The sequence below is a fragment of the Vulpes vulpes genome, chromosome 5, assembly GCF_048418805.1.
Source record: "Vulpes vulpes isolate BD-2025 chromosome 5, VulVul3, whole genome shotgun sequence".
In the NCBI taxonomy this organism is placed as follows: domain Eukaryota; kingdom Metazoa; phylum Chordata; class Mammalia; order Carnivora; family Canidae; genus Vulpes; species Vulpes vulpes.
The window spans coordinates 75,533,411-75,550,831 of NC_132784.1; the positions used below are offsets into that span (position 1 = coordinate 75,533,411).

General features: G+C 36.5%; 1 protein-coding gene and 1 pseudogene across 1 annotated transcript; both read left to right on the forward strand.

Moving 5' to 3' along the window:
- Positions 1-287: 287 nt before the first annotated feature.
- On the forward strand, positions 288-1,212 carry LOC112912201 (olfactory receptor 4C3D-like; annotated as a pseudogene).
- An 8,731-nt stretch (positions 1,213-9,943) lies between these two features.
- On the forward strand, positions 9,944-10,909 carry LOC112912170 (olfactory receptor 4C6-like). The gene has a single exon (XM_025988908.2). It carries the CDS (start codon positions 9,944-9,946, stop codon positions 10,907-10,909), a length of 966 nt encoding a protein of 321 aa, XP_025844693.2.
- The last annotated feature ends 6,512 nt before the right edge of the window (positions 10,910-17,421 follow it).

Genomic DNA, 17,421 nt, shown 5'->3' on the forward strand with positions numbered 1-17,421 from the left:
GTGTTGGTAGCCCAGTGTTTTCTCAGTAAATTTGCACACCACAGGTTGCCCTATGGGTGTTTACATGTGATAGGTACAAGGTTTCTGAGGAGATGGAAAGCATTGTGAAGGAAGGTAAGAAAGAATGAAAACAAATGTTGAGGCAAGGAGTGCCCAGGACATGCTCCACAGTTATGGTGACTGTTTTTGTACTTTGAAATTCAGACTACAATCCTTTCATGGGTAATAGGTATCTCTCTTTATCCCTTTGTAGGGAATTCAGGCCCCAAGAGGGTGTTACTTCCTGAATGGATCACTTCACACCTCCCAACAATGTGACTGAATTTATTCTCTTGGGACTCACTCAGAATCCACACTTGCAGAAAATATTCTTTGTGGTCTTCTTGTTCATTTTTCTATTTACTGTGCTGGCCAATCTGCTCATTGTCCTAACCATCTCCCTCAGCTCCACACTTTCAGCTCCCATGTATTTCTTTCTCACTTACTTGTCCTTTATAGATGCCTCCTACACCTCTGTGACCACCCCCAAAATGATCATCGACCTGCTGTACCAGAGGAGAACCATCTCCTTGGGTGGCTGCCTGACTCAGCTCTTCGTGGAGCACTTTCTGGGAGGATCCGAGATCATCCTCCTCATTGTCATGGCCTATGATCGCTATGTGGCCATCTGCAAGCCCCTTCACTACATGACCATCATGCGACACGGACTCTGTCAGCTTCTAGTGGTAGTGGCCTGGATAGGGGGGATCCTGCATGCCAGTGTGCAGATCCTTTTCATGGTCAACCTACCCTTCTGTGGCCCCAATGTCATCGACCACTTTATGTGTGATCTTTCCCCTGCTGAAACTTGCCTGCAGCGACACCTACAGGTTGGGAATGGTGGTAGCGGCCAACAGTGGGGCCATGTGCTTGCTCATTTTTTCCATGCTGCTCATCTCCTACGCAGTCATCCTGAGTTCCTTGAGCTCCCATGGCTCCGAAGGTCGACACAAAGCCCTCTCGACCTGTTGCTCCCACTTTACTGTAGTTGTACTCTTTTTTGTGCCTTGCATTTTCACCTACATGCGTCCTGTGGTCACCTACCCTGCGGATAAGTTGGTGACTGTGTTCTTTGCAATCCTCACTCCTATGTTAAATCCTATCATTTACACAGTGAGGAACTCGGAGGTGAAAAATGCCATGAGGAGTCTGTTGAAGAGGAGAGTAATTTAGGCTGTTCATAATACCAAGCAAGTGACGATGTGTATAAATAGGGAAGATTATATGTCATAAAATGTGAAAGAAAATGGATATTTTGCAGATCACCTACCGAAAAAAAAAGTCCCATATACTGACATTTATTAAGCACTTAACAGTGGGTAGGGCCTTTGATAGGTGCTTTTGATAGTTTTAATGTACTTTACCAAAGCCTCAATGTTCATAGGTTGAGGAAAAGAATGGAAAAACAACTATAATTCCTTAGTTTGCTTATTCTAGAATGTTTTTCTCCAGAGTCTTACTGATACTTTACTAAATTTTTAATCCATATGTTACTTGGATGAAATCTTTTTTTTCCATAGGACTTTTTCGTCTTCACCTATGGTAAAGCAAACAAGAGAATAGACATCTTTAGGTAGATATATGTGGAGGGGACAGTTAGGGAGTAGAAGAAATACTGTTGATGTGTTTTAGCCCTATGAATGTATCAAAGAAAAAGGAGGGACATCCGCAAAAGGAAGGGAAAAATTCATAACCTATTTGTAGTTTGGGTTTTTTTTTTTTTGGCACACACACACAAAAATAAGCCAGACATTTTGAAACTACTCTCAATTTGGTCTTATTTAAAAAAATCCTTATGACACAGGTTTATTTTTATTTAACTATAAAGAAAATTCTTTTCTTTTTCCTTACCAAGATTTAAGCCATTTGAATCAGCAGCAGTAAATATTGTTTTATTTGATCTCAATAAAAAGGCATACAACTAGGTTCAAAAGCTTTTGCTCCAGAGGTGTGATGCATACATTTATATTAAATGAACATTTTATTATTTATCAGGCATATTCACCTTACTGATTTATCTATGTACAAAATTGGCAATTTATATATTACTGCCCTCAATTTACAGAGAAGAAAATTAGTGAGGAGAGAGGTTTATTAATTTACTTGTCTCAGGTCACAAGTCTCTGAGTTTCAGCTACAAAATTCAAATTTAGGTCTTCCAGATCTTAGTCCTACTTTCTTTCAAATAAAACACATTTCTCTGAAATATTTATGTCTATAGATGAGAAATTTTTCTGCAGTCTTAATGATTCACTGTGTCCTTCTAGAAAGACGGTGTCAAATTTGATGTAGCTTTGTCTCACATGTAGAAACATATTTAAGCAATAATGCTCCTCTGTGCACACGGGAAAGATCAGGTCATTCTTCATTACTACATAACGCTTTATGGAACAAAGTTTCTCTGTAGTCATTCTTCATTACTACATAACGCTTTATGGAACAAAGTTTCTCTGATAGCACTCCAACCTGTGTTACTTCTCACAAATGTCCCTTTCTCAAACTTACTGGTCATCTGGAACTATTTCTTATTTAACTATACAGTAATACCAGAGCATGGTATACTGTTCTTGAGGGTGACTGCATATCCCAGCTTATCATGTTTGTCTTAAATTGTAAGAGACAGAAACTTTTCTCACAAAGTCTAGGCCTGGGAGATGTTATAGCAGCACTTAACCTATTAAAAATGATGAGGTTTGCAAATGCTGGTGGAGAATTAAACATTTCAACAGAATCCAGACTAAATAATGAGTGGTTTATTTTGACAGATAGGAGATAATGAGACAAGGGATAAAGGTAGGAAAAGTATTGAGTAAATGTTGTTTCTACCTTAAAACAAAAGAGAATATTTGAAGAGGGAAGGTAGGGACAACAATTGTGTTTTAGGAGTATCTGATGTGAGAAGGTTAAAGAGGTACAGATTATAAATTGTCGACAGCAAACTTGGAAGCCATAGGAATTGAAAGGAGAAACATAAGACAGTCTAATGCTCTCAGGAGATGGAGTCTTGCTGGTTTGTGAATAATTTTGAGGAGTGTTAAGATTACTCCTTTTCAAAGAATCTCATCATCAAGATTCTCTCATGAAGGTCAAATGCCATCTGATTATTTCAGATATTAAAAACAACATGGAAGTAAGTATATTTACTCTGAAAAATTAATAAGATAAATAATGTTTGGATCTGTTGTACAAGGATATTTTGGTTTATATGGACTTTATTTATTTATTTATTTATTTATTTATTTATTTATTTATTTTTTGAGAGAGAGAGAAGGAGTGTAAGCACGCATGTGAGGGAAGGGGACAGGCAGAGGATGAGGGAGAGAAATTTTTTCTTTAGAAGGGAGAGAATCTTAAGCAGTCTCCATGCCCAGCATGAAGCAGTTTATATGGACTTTTAATTCAGGGAAAATATCAGGCATTAAGTGAGGGAGTGAGCTAACTTTTATTGAAGACTGGGATGCATAAATTTTGATAGTGCTTTACATACTTTAAGTCTCTTAATGTAATAAATTTGAATAAATAGATCTTTATACCATTTATACAAAAAAATGAGACTGAATAAGGATTAAATAACAATATGAAGTCTTTTAGACACTGCCTTCTCTACTCTTCCCACTTCACAGTACTCCTTGCTAGCATGACTTAAAAATACCAAAACAGAACTGTTTATTGGCCTCATTGGGAAAATTGTTCTTGAGGCATTCTGTCCTTATTTTAGGGGTCACTTCCTTCCCTTCAGCTCTCCTCTGACCTCTGCTTCCCAGGCTACTTATAGTTCTTTGCTTCTTTTTGTGTCAGAGAAAAGCCACTTGATGATCTCATTTCCACAGACATATTTCCAAATTGAAAGCATGTTATTTGAGAATTCTAATTGTTACAGAGTGAGGTATGGAATCTTTATTTTTTCTCTCTGAAGTATATATTTTTTAATCCTTAATGTAACACAGTTTTAATAATAGTCTTAAAAGATGAAGGGGACACTAGACTAAGCGAGAAAAATTTTGTCCCAGGACTTCCCTGGGGTATTGACTTTTCTTTATGTCATTAGGCAGATGGATTGTCATGTGGTCATTCTCTTATTGAAGAAGAGAGCTTACTTGTGGAGCAGAGAATTGAATGGTTAATACCAGGATCTAGTGTGTTTGTGGAGCATCAACCTGGCCTGGCTCCAATGAAGTTGTGCCCTTGGGAAAAACGGATCACTGCAGGGATGGATAGGAATTCACTGGTATGGTGATTAGCTCCTCAGTCAGTAGAGATGCAACCTCAAGGGCATGGAGTTAGAATGATGCAAGCCTACATATTTTGAAATTCTGTGCCGTTTGAAAATGGCATCCTGCCCTCTTTTAGGTCAAGTCTATTGCCCAAAGGGGAACATTTTATTAATGGTGTTTCTTCTAAGATGTGGATTGGAAACTGTTTACGAATTAAGTTCAGAATACAGCCAAATGGTGGGCACAGTTCCAGGAATGATTTTGTAAATAGCTAGCTGGCTTTTTTTTCCCCCAATCTTTCCCATTTAGATGAAATTTGAATTCTTCTGCCATCTACAAGGATTGTTTCCTATTTAAGTCCTTGGACACAAAGAGCATCTGCTTTAAAAATTTCTTTAAAAATCATTAGAAACTATAGCCCTAACTACAGTTATCAAAATAACTCCCCATTAAACAATTAGATGATTTGTTCCCAGTACGGGTCCTGATTTACTTGCCTCTATGCTGGGATCTGCTAAGTTAAAACTCTAGTAAGTCATGATTTGTAGATTTTTTTATAGATGAAATTTTATGTAAGTAGTTCTTTTGTAGATGGCCAGTTCTTTGATTACCTTATTATCCTAGAAAATTTCTTTGCATAATCTCTGCCTTCTACTTACTGGGACCATCAGGTAACCGGCTTTTGGAGGTCACAAAGATGACATCAGATTGAGGTCTGGAGGTGATTTTAGCAAGTTACTTGAGTATTAAACATGTTCTTATTAATTTGAACTACTATTTTTGAAACTGTTGAAATAACTGAGTAACTATATACACATACACAATTACAATTAAAATGTGTTAGTACTTCATGTGTTTTGTTTATATACACAAATTGGACTTCAGGATGGAAAGCCTTAAGCTATCAACACTTTTTTAGCTAGATTTATTTTAATCTCTTTTTCAAATTATCAAAATTTAAGTGTCTGCCTAATCCAGGTCATGAGATTAGCAACTATAAGAGTGTGTTTGTATTTTGGGGATGTGCTTTTAGGAAGGGGAAGAACAAGAATAGCTGGTACGTATAAGGTGGCTTTAGAGAGACTTTTATGTTTCCATTCTTTCATTCAACTCTGTGTGTGTGTATGTGTGCATGCATACACATATATGTGTCTTTATATGCTTTTGTTTTCTTCTTGTACCAAGTTCTTTTAACTATGATTTCTCTATTAATCACCTTTGAGAAAGATGTTTTTCTTTCTATTTTAATTAATGATAATCAAATGTTTGGCTTTCATTTTTGATGTAAAGACGAACTAGATTTAAAAATACATTTCTTAAAAAAAATACATTTCTTTATATAAACACACACAGTGATTTATGAGTAGCTCTGTCCATGGCAGGCTATTGGTGTTGGTGCTGAAGGAGATACTGATGATATGCTTGGGGTTGTGGTCATGAAATCAAGAAAGGTTGTTCAGGGATCCAGACCCCCCCCCACCCCCGCCAAAACATTCCAAGAGAACATGAGATTTTGTATCTTCAATAGTACTGTAATTTCCAACCCAGAAATGTACTGTTAAAGGTAATTCCATCTTAATTCATCTCTCAAGGAAAGCAAGATGAATTAAGAAGACTTACTGACAAAAATAATCCGTTTAAAGCCATTAATTAGATACATATTCCATTGATGATGCATATGCTCTGGATATAGATATTCAGGAACATAGAGGTATTGATTGCTTGTTAAAAATGACATCCTAGAGGCATCCCTAAACACATTGCTATCACCTTCTTGTGGTCCAGGATTTTATCAAAGGAATTATTTGGTTCTACAATAAATTCATATCCTTAGAACATGTATCAGCTGTAAAGTTGACTTCTTGGATTAAAATCCAGGTTCTATCACTTTTTAACTGTAAACCCTTAAGCAAGAAGCCATAAAATATGTCTAACTATAGCCAGATATCATAATTAAATGGGAAAATGTATCAAATATTATAAAAATATCTGCCACATAGCACATTATAAATAATTTGTGATTATTATTTTGATTTATCTTTGTATAGACTATCTCTAGATAGATATTACATTGCATAAATTTACATTTAGTATGTAAATTTATGCAATGTAAAATTTACTATGTAAATTTACTTTAGGTTCATCTGGAGATCAATAATATATTTATTGTTTAGGTCATCAATGAAATTGTATGAATGAATGATTAAATGCAAATTAAAGTGAGATATGATTTTATATCTTATCATTCGGTTAATATAATCAGTATTGATAATATTTAGTTTGAGTAAGGCTGTGGGGAAAACTACTCTTTAATATACTGTAAATGAGAATGAAAGATGCTTCAGGATTTTGAGAGAACAAAGTTACAGAATCGATCAAAGTTCAACATATACATATTTTTGATTTGGTGTTGACATTCCTAGGAATTTCTCCAACAGAAATATTCAAACCAGTAAGTGAAAATTTCTGTAAAGTGATGTTCATTGCATCATTGTGTATAAGACAGACGCTAGAAGTAACATAAATGTCAAGAAAAAATGTACTGGTTTAATGAATTATGGTATGATCATAAAAGGGAATAATCTATAGAAATTAAAATGTAGGAAAATTTATAACTGTGACAAATAATGCCTGTACATACTATTAAAGTTTCAAGAATATTATTATATTTTATATACTCATATATAGACTAAAACACATAAACAATGTATACCTTCAATATACCTACATACAAATGCACATTTGAAGAGCATGCACTAAACTGTCAATAAAGGGTCCAATAGGGCTTATGGTTGGGCGTGGTCCTTTGATTTTAAACTTTCTATCACTCTCTTATCCATACAAAATATTTTCCAAGGGCTATGGTCTTACTTTTCTAATTTATAAAAATTAAACTGAGTATTTAATAGAAGCATGTGTATACTTCTAATAGGAATCTAAAAGCATTTGCTAGAAGTATATGTGAACACATGATCCCAAGGCAGAGGATCTATTTTAAATAGTTTATGGTTGGTATCCTTCTCCTCATTCTAGGAAAAAAATGGAGATGCTGACCTAAGCCCTTTACATTTATAAATTATTTAATCCTTACATTACCTTCCCATGTTATAGAAAATGAAACTGAGGCACAGAGAGGTTGTGTGGTCTATTCTGTGTACCCTGTATTCTGTGAAGTGAGAACTGACAGTAGTGTGGAAAATCAGAAATTTTACATAGATCTTACTATCTATTCCCAATACAACTCCAGTCCAGTTAGGTGTACTTACTCAAGACACCTCATAACTAGGGTTAGTAGGGGTGTATGTGACTAAGTTTTATGAGATATCAAAAATATCACAAGCAGTATAGCATTTAATACACATTTAAAATATAATTTAACTTAATATCACATTTTAATATTTATTATTGTAAATAGCAAAACCTAAACTGTAGTGCTAGGAGCTAATGATGTTTAATATAACAAATCTGAAAAAGCAACCAAATTTTAAAGAGAATGTATAGCTTTCAGTTAATTAGATCCCTATAGAAGGTCCAGAATGAAAAGTAGGTTTGTGTGATATGCCCACATATTTTGACTATATGTTATGTTTTTCCTTTCTTCATGCCTTGCTCATGCTGTTGTCCTTCTTGTTTATTTTCTACATTATAAATTTAGAATTTTCTAAATTCTTTTTTATTTATTTATTCATGAGAGACAGAGAGAGAGAGAGAGAGAGAGGCAGAGACACAGACAGAGGGAGAAGCAGGCTCAATGCAGGAAGCCAGAAGCGGGACTCGATTCTGGGTCTCCAGGATCACACCCTGGGCTGAAGGCAGGCGCTAAACTGCTGGGCCACTGGGGCTGCCCAAATCTTCTAAATTCTTATGTCAAAGCTTAACTTATTTAATCTTTGAAATCTATAGATCATACTGATAAATTCCCTTCTGGAAGTTATATTGTACATGCATTGTTTCAGGAGTGTTTATTCTGTCTCTCTCTTTATGGATAGGGTACTTCCTGTATCCCTCACACTGTTGGATGTGCTATAGAATGGAAATATGTACTGTCTAGGTAATAAGTAGACAAATGAAGAAATGTAATTCCTCACTTTATATGAACAGCCTTTCAGCAATGGTATTTCACAGGATCACTGGAAAAAGAAGGCATTATTACAAAGAGGATCTGAAGGCAGTGATTCAACATTGAACTTAAGTCCAAGGTATGGCTATGCTCTTGGGTTTGGTTAAAGAATGTCTAGGAGTAGACATGAGAGAGCTGAAAGAAGGTAATTGGGATATGTGCACCCGGATGCCAGAGGAATAGCAGTCAGGCTCTGACAATAGCACTCTAATTTCTGGAGGCAGAACTGGCACCCACCGTGCCAGTAGATGGTTCAATGCTACTTCCCGTGGACGAATTCAAGCATCATTTTTAATAAGTGGGGGAGTCCCTGGGATATGACCTAGCTTATAGAGTGTTCAACTAGTTCATTCTAGGTGCTCAATAAATATATGAAGTAAATGAAAGAATTTATATGAAATGTTCTAAGTTCTTGACTCTTGGCTGTGTCTAGTGATAAATGAATGTCAGCAATCTAGCTTGAGGTTACCAAAAGTCAGAGGGTGAGAAAAGGGATTGTATGTAGGTGGTTTATTCTGGAAAACAGAATGGAGGCAGTGAATGGGGAGAGTGAAACAGGAAAAGAAAGAAAAGTTAATCCAAGATTGTGTTAAGTTGGTTATCATTTATTCACTGGCTCCTGCTTACTAATGATCTAGGATTTCCTAAAAGTATCTTATTTTTTTCTTTTATTATTATATTTTTGGAAAGTGTAATTTTTTAATAATAAATTTATTTTTTATTGGTGTTCATTTGCCAACATACAGAATAACACCCAGTGGTCATCCCGTCAAGTGCCCCCCTCAGTGCCCGTCACCAATTCACCCCCACCCCCCACCCCCCTCCCCTTCCTCCACCCCTAGTTCATTTCCCAGAGTTAGGAGTCGTCATGTTCTGTCTCCCTTTCTGATATTTCCTACCCATTTCTTCTCCCTTCCCTTCTATTCCCTTTCACTATTATTTATATTCCCCAAATGAATGAGACCATATAATGTTTGTCCTTCTCCGATTGACTTATTTCACTCAGCATAATACCCTCCAGTTCCATCCACGTTGAAGCAAATGGTGGGTATTTGTCATTTCTAGTGGCTGAGTAATAGTCCATTGTACATAAACCACATCTTCTTTATCCTCGGTCCTCGGTGTTTCGATGGACACCGAGGCTTCTTCCACAGTTTGGCTATTGTGGGCACTGCTGCTATAAACATTGGGGTGCAGGAGTCCCAGTGTTTCATTGCATCTGTATCTCCTAAAAGTATCTTAATCCCTTCATATTTCCAGATGTTAGTATGCTCCAGAATGATGAAGTAGGATTTTCTAAGTGTCTCAAGCAGAAAATATTGAGACAGAAGATAAGGGATGTACTGGGGAACAGACGTGTTTTTGGAGGGATCGGTTAAGATAAAGCTGTTGTCAGGCTATACTGTTAACAGCTGGGTGCTGTATTAGTGGCTAAAGAAAAAAGTAGGTTAAGAGATTATGAGACACAGTGCAAAAATTGTCCCACACACCCAGTGATTATTAATTAAAATTAATGTTATTTTGTAGATTTTCCAGCTCAGAGCAGTGTGCATATATCAGCCCGTAGTAAATGGAGAATCCAAAAAATGTGACTGAATTCATTCTTTTGGGCATTACAGAGAACCCAGAGCTGCGGAAAATGCTCTCTGCTGTGTTTCTAATCATGTATGTGTCCACGGTTTTGGGAAACCTATTAATTGTGGTAACTGTGATCACAAGTCAGAGTCTGAGATCACCTATGTATTTTTTCCTTACTTTCTTATCCCTTTTGGATGTTACCTACTCTTCTGTCATTGTTCCCAAGATGATTGTGGACTCCCTCTCCAAGAGCACTGCCATCTCCTTAGAAGGTTGCATGACCCAGCTCTTTGCAGAGCATTTCTTTGGTGGTGTGGGGATCATCCTTCTCATCGTGATGGCCTATGACCGCTACGTGGCCATCTGTAAGCCCCTGCACTACATGACCATCATGAGCCCTCGGATGTGCTGCCTGCTGCTGGGAGGGGCCTGGGTGGGGGGGTTTATCCATGCAGCAATACAGCTTCTCTTCATGTATCAACTACCCTTCTGTGGCCTCAATGTTATTGATCACTTTATGTGTGATTTGTTTCCCTTGTTGAAACTGGCCTGCATGGACACCCACACCCTGGGTCTCCTAGTCATCCTCAACAGTGGGGTGATGTGTATGACCATCTTCCTTATCCTCATCACCTCCTACATGGTCATCCTCTGCTCTCTGAAGTCTTGCAGCTCTGAAGGGCGGCGCAAAGCCTTCTCCACCTGTGGCTCCCACCTCACCGTGGTTGTCTTGTTCTTTGTGCCATGCATTTTCCTGTATGTGCGGCCTGTAGCCACGTACCCCATTGACAAGGCAATGGCTGTGTCTTTTACCATTGTTACACCCATGTTAAATCCCTTGATCTACACCCTGAGGAATTCAGAGGTGAAAAATGCCGTGAGGAAACTGGTGAAACGAGGGACCCTGGGCATCGCTAGCTCACATGCTAAGGACCAATCTTTTTTACAAGGACAATAGGTCTTTCCCGCCCCATTCATTCGAATCCATTGGGTACACAACAGCCAATGGCATCTTTTAAATATGAAAATCCAGTTAAGATACTACAATCAAGTTACTTACTACCTCTCCAGTACATTTTGTGCTTCATCACTTTTCTTACAAGACTCTGGACATTCTTTTTCCTTTTTTTAAGTTTGTGTTCTGAATAATTCAAGCCTGGTTTTCAATAATTCAGGTGCTGTCTCAGGGCTTTTGTTCTTACTCTGCTGGAGGCTGGACTTCTTTTTCTCTGAGATTTTGCTTGTCTGGTTCCATCTCATTTTTTTTTCCATTTTCAGATCAACTCCCACCTCCTTAAACAAGTTTCTACTGATGACTTTCCCTGGTCATTCCCCTCAGTTACTTTTTACCTCTTCATTCCTGGATTCATTTGACATGTCTTCATCTTGCCTCATATCAAAAAAGAAGATAAAGCCCATTGCAGCATAAATAAATTGTTCTCTGTAAAAAATTTAGGATGATAATTTTTCTGTTTTAATTATAGTATTAAAGAACTGGAAGGATCATAATGATATCCCTAGACTTAAATATTTTTACTGCATTTGGGAATTTTCTTATTATCAAAAGGAGGTCCAAAAGCTACATCTTTTATTATGTATATAAGAGCTATTCTTACCATTTATGCTGAAATTATTATCTGTCAGTTCAATTTCACAAATTTCTTCTCTTATCTGTTCTATAGGTTCCTCATATTAATTCACATTAAATGGCTCTACACATTAAACATCTTACTTAGGAGCTCGATTCCTGACTTCTTAATACTAACATCTGAAATAAATTTTGATCTTATTATTTTTTATAGGAATTTGTTGTTACTAATGTTAGCTTGTAAATCATATGACTATCTCTATATTAGAATTGAGAATTTCAGTAATATTCTTGATACAAAGGCATAGCAAAATAGGATAAAATGGTGCTTTAATTCAAAGATCTGCTTAAAAACTATTGCAAGAACCAAACTTATTGGGAAACACATGAACTTGCTTCCCATTTCACTGAGAAAAAGTAAGCCATCAGAAGAACACTTCCACAGAGTCATGACTCTATCTACCAATCTACACGCACCTTCAACTGTGTGCTAACTTCCTACCTTCTCCAATAAACACATTACCTGTATTCTTATTCAAAGGCAGCCAATCTTTTTACTAATCTGTGTTCTGAGTCTCATCTCTTTATCACTTACATAAAGGCATCTCTTATTTCATCTATATTTCCCTTACTAAATGGATCATTTGCATCAGCAATAGTCTCATTCATTTGGGGAATATAAATAATAGTGAAAGGGAATAGAGGGGAAGGGAGAAGAAATGGGTAGGAAATATCAGAAAGGGAGACACAACATGAGAGACTCCTAACTCTGGGAAACGAACTAGGGGTGGTAGAAGGGGAGGAGGGTGGGGGGTGAGGGTGACTGGGTGGCGGGCACTTAGGGGGGGCACTTGACGGGATGAGCACTGGGTGTTATTCTGTATGTTGGCAAATTGAACACCAATAAAAAAATAAATTTATTATTAAAAAAAGAAGCAATCTGTTATCTCTTTCTTCTTTAAAATAAAACCTTCCCTTGATCTCATTTCCTTTTCTTTGGAGCAAAATTTAAGAGATTCTGTAATGGTTGTTTCCCATTTCTCTCTCTCTATTCAGGCATACTTCTGTATTCAATATTGAAAATGCTCTTTTCAAGGTCAACCATAACTTCTGTGTCACTAAATTAAATAGTTTTTCCTCACTTCTCATCTTATGGACTCCATCATTGAACAGTCTACCATGACATATTCTCACTTATATGACCACAATTCCCAAATTACTACCTCCAGCTCAGGCCCGTTTCCTGAGGCTGAGACCTGGAAATCCAGTCTCCTTCATGGCATTTCCACTTGAATGACTAGTAGATTCTTCCCCTATCTCTAAACCAACTCCACTTACAACATTCTCTGTCTCAGGGGATGGCATATTTGGTCTCTTTTTCTCATACCCTATTCCAATTTATCAGGAAATTCTGTTGGCTCTACCTTTAGTACATATTCATATTCAACCACTTTTAATAACTTTTAAACCTTTTGTAGTTCCAAGCCACTGTCATCTTTTACCTGAATTATTGCAATTCCCTTATACCTACTCTCCTTACTTTTATCTTGGCAACCTCTGCTCTAATATTCTGTTGTCAACACAGTACTCAGAAATATCTTATCCTTTAAACTTATTAAGTCAGATGATAGCCACACTTCTACTTAATACTCTGAAAAGTCTCTTCATTTTACTTAGGTTAAAAGCTAAAAGCTTTATAATTACTAAAAATTAAGTAGTTATTTGCCCTGTTATTATTCGGATCTCCTCACTTATGACTAAACCCCCAATGACTCCTCTGGTTACTCTGGCACCTCTCTGTTCCTCTTACTGGCCAGTTATGTTCTTGCTGTAGGGACTTTATATAGGTTACTCTGTCAGCCCGGAATACTTTCTTCCAGTCATCTGCATGACCAACTCTTTATGTTCACAGATAAGAAGAAACTATATTTTCACCTTACTGTTCTTAGACTTGGGTAAGCAAAGCTTCTGTTCTTGATTTCACACTTGGAAATATCTTCTGTGAAGTTTTCTAGAGTCTCCAGTGTCTGGGCTCGGGCAGTGCCTTTTGGTGGGGTAATCCAGCCTGAACCTGATTCCATGGGTTTCATCCTTCCTCCTTTGGGGTGCTCTTTGACTCTTTATGTTACTCATGGGTTCAACCAGATGCCTTAGAAACCCTGCACCTATAAAGTATCCCAGGTTCTATGCCCAGGATGTTGGTTCCAGGAGGGCAGTATGTCAAGCAGGAGGCATTATTCCAACATACCATGTTTCTGGAGAGAACACAAGGTATGGGTTCTGGGTCTGGACAGGAAGACAGAGGCTTAGGGGATGAATCTTTCTGTGCTCTAATCAGACAATAAGCAACCAAAAGTACCTCTTCTCTGCCTGCAATTCCAGAACTCCAGCAGTAATTCACTATGTCTCATCCCGAGTTCACCTAGGTAGAGGTCTGATAAAAATATTTGGCTGGCTCTTCCCACCTTAGATGAGGCCCCAATTTTAGAGACACCAACTTCTGTGATGAATTAATAACAGTCCAAAAGAATGATAAAGCATATTTTTGTGGAAATCGATCAACCAAATCTAAAATTTGTATGTACGTGTAGCTATGTTTGAACAGTTGTGGCAATAAAAACAATGTGAGGGACATAGAGACAGGGGACTGAATTTTCTACATATCAGAGCATACCATAAAACTCTGCCTTGTAAACATTTTGCTGTAGACTTGTTAATAAAAAAACTCTAAAGGACAGAAGAAATGGCCCAGAAATTAACCGATATATCTTTGGAAATTTGGGATAAATTTTGTAATTTAATAAATAATGAAGATAATATAATTTTAAATCTGTGAGTAAAATGGTTTATTGGATCAATTCTGGAAGAGTAAATATACCATCCCTCCATTTCATATATATCTTTGTGCCTGTCTGTCTTCTTTCTTTTTTGATTTGTAAAGTTTTTTTAAAGCTTCATCTTATATTTGCATAAATAACGTGCTTGTTATATTATGTGTCCCATCCTATCTTCACACTATTATTTCAGCATTATCCCACTCATTTCCTCTAATGGGATCAAATAATAAAGGTTTAAGCAAAGCAGGGCATGGAACAAAGTAGAAGATACCAAGTGTGGTTCAAAGTAGGAACCAGGGTTCCAGGATTAATTGCTGGAGTCCTGCTGTTGAGTCATTTGTTTAAAAGACCATCTCCTCCAGGAGTGTGGTCCTGGTCAGATAGTTCTTCTGGTTGGGAAAACTCTACAAAATATCAATTAAAAGAAAATAACATCTGTCCCTTAATAGTATGGGTGAATAGCACCTGTCCCTCAATACCACAGGTGAAGGTGCTTCTGCATATTTACTTTTTTTTTTTTTTTGACAAATCACTTCAATTCTGCTTCTATTTGTCAAATGTGAATAGGCATAAAAATCAGTAGGATGCAAGAATGTATAGAGCAAAAAATTCCTTGGTATGGACTTTCTCTAAAGGGACCTCATGGGCTAAGTCCAACTTTCCCCCAAGCTTCAATCCCAGGTCTTCAATCCCTGCTTCCTTCAGAGGAAGCAGACTTGTCATTCCTTCTCTTTAAAAAAAATGGAAAGAGAAAAATTCCTTTAATCTCTAAAAGTTGTATTTTTAGTTTTAAAGTCATGGCATATTTAGCTTAAGTAATCAGGGAGGAAAAAGAAGAGTTTGGATTAGTCCACACATCTTTGCACATTATTCATAAAATGTGTTAATCTTTAACAAGCACTTGTTGCTACTCTAATCTTAGCATACTACAGGTCCTTGTGGATTGGTGTTGTGCTTTATTCCGAACCCAGCTTTGGTATTTAGTAAGGACACAGGCATTGTGCTCTAATCTTGCACAGAGATATTGTATTCCATCCCAGTGCACACAATTTTCTATTCCTGAAAAGGAAGCCAATGGAAAGCATCTTCAATGGAAACCCAGGAGAATTTGAAAAAAGAAAAAAAAAAGCTAATTGGTTGGAGACATAAAAGTTTTGCAAATACTTGAACAAATCAAACCACAGATAACTGTGTCTTGAAAAATCATACTTACTGGAAATTTCCAAACACTGAGGAGAACTGAGAAGCAATTCTACAGGTTCATGACTTCTCAGAGAAACTTCTTTAAATTCCAGTTGGAAATCAAGGAAGAAACTTTTACTTCTTTATTTGTTTTTCCCTGAGACAATGCTGAAGATTGTGCTTGAAAAGCAGTGGGGGACATTCGCTACCTCATCTGCTAGAGATGCTCATTCTCTCTCTCTTACAGGTAAAATTAAGACTTGGAAACGTGTTTCACATTTTGGGCAGCCATTGAATGGACTTTCCTCCATACAGTATAGGAAATTGTCATCACCAGAATTTTCAAGAAACTGAAAAATGGTGAGATTTATGATTTATATTTTTGCACTTTCAGAGAGGATTTTAAAGTGTGATGCACTTAAAGGTATGGGTGTTGTGGTACAAACTACCAAGTTTAATGCAAGCATGGGTCTATCACTTAACTGTGTAGACTTGGGCTAGCTACATAACATTTTTGGCCCCAAATCTTCATTTCTAGTGTAGATTATATATTAAAAAGCTAAAAGGATTTGGAAACAAAATAATGCATGTTCACAGGACAGCACTTGACATATAATATGTGCTCAATAAATAGTAGCTGTTAGAATGCAAACTTTTTTGGAGGGTTAGGAGTATCTATTACTTAAAATCTAATGAATTTAGAACTTTCTTCAGTTTTTCATCTTCAGGTTAAATCCAAATGACTATTTAATGCAACAAGTACATATTTTGGTCCTAGACATCTAATTGTATTTTATTTATTCTTTCTAATTATATTCTCATTTATCATTCATCCTCTAAGGCTGTCAGAGTATGACATTTTAGATTAAAAGGTAGACTTTTTTTGAGGCTGTAAGAAACACTGATATAAGTGCAGGCAAATTTAAGTGCTGTTTACTATTTGCAGAGTTATATCTAATACCGAACTCTATAGTCCTACAACAAATGCCTGAAAAATGGCACAGAGAAATACATTAGGGTAAGCAAGTGTCTTATTCAAGTCATGGAGCAGAGGCTTCTGATTTTAAATACATCTACTTATTCTCTAAGCGTCTTTGATAGAAAAAATAACATTAGATTTCTGCCTCAGAATCTTTCAAGAATATTTAAATAGCTGAAGCTCTGACTGCTTTAGTGCTAGTTGTTGTAGTTTGTCTCCTTTAAAGCGAGCTAAATAACCGGACAACAGAAGAAAAGAAAGCTCAGGCATCCACCAGTAGGATACAGGTGGAAAGAGAGAAAGTTTTTTATTTTTGTTTTTTCTAATTCCACCAAGAGTAAGAGTATAAAATAGTAAGAGTATAAAACATTTAGGGGAATCAGCAGAGCAATATTGAAAAGAGAGAAAATCATCTGAAATCTAAAGAGAACATATTTCCCAGATTATAGGGAAAAGAATATGCTTAATTAGACAAAGAATAAATATTTTTATTGCTGAAATAAATATTAATCCTGGATCAAAAATACAGTAGATTTTAGGAATTTGGGGAGAATAATTGAGAATTGAGTTTTAAACTATTCTTTTAATTTACAATAACTATATGTATTTAAAAAATACATGCAAATGTGACTAATATGCACATATAGGTACCTAAAACTGTATCTTAAATTTACTGTTTGAAATATAATTACAAAATACTACTTATAATGATGACCTTACTATTAATTCCTCTTATAGTTTTAAATATATACTTCAAAGTTGAAACAGGAATTTCTATTATTTTCAGAATGATGAGTTCCCAGGATCACAGCCCAAAAGATGGTCCGTAGTCTAATTTATGGCCATGAGGGTCCCTGAACAATCTCTGGTGCACCCCCAGCATG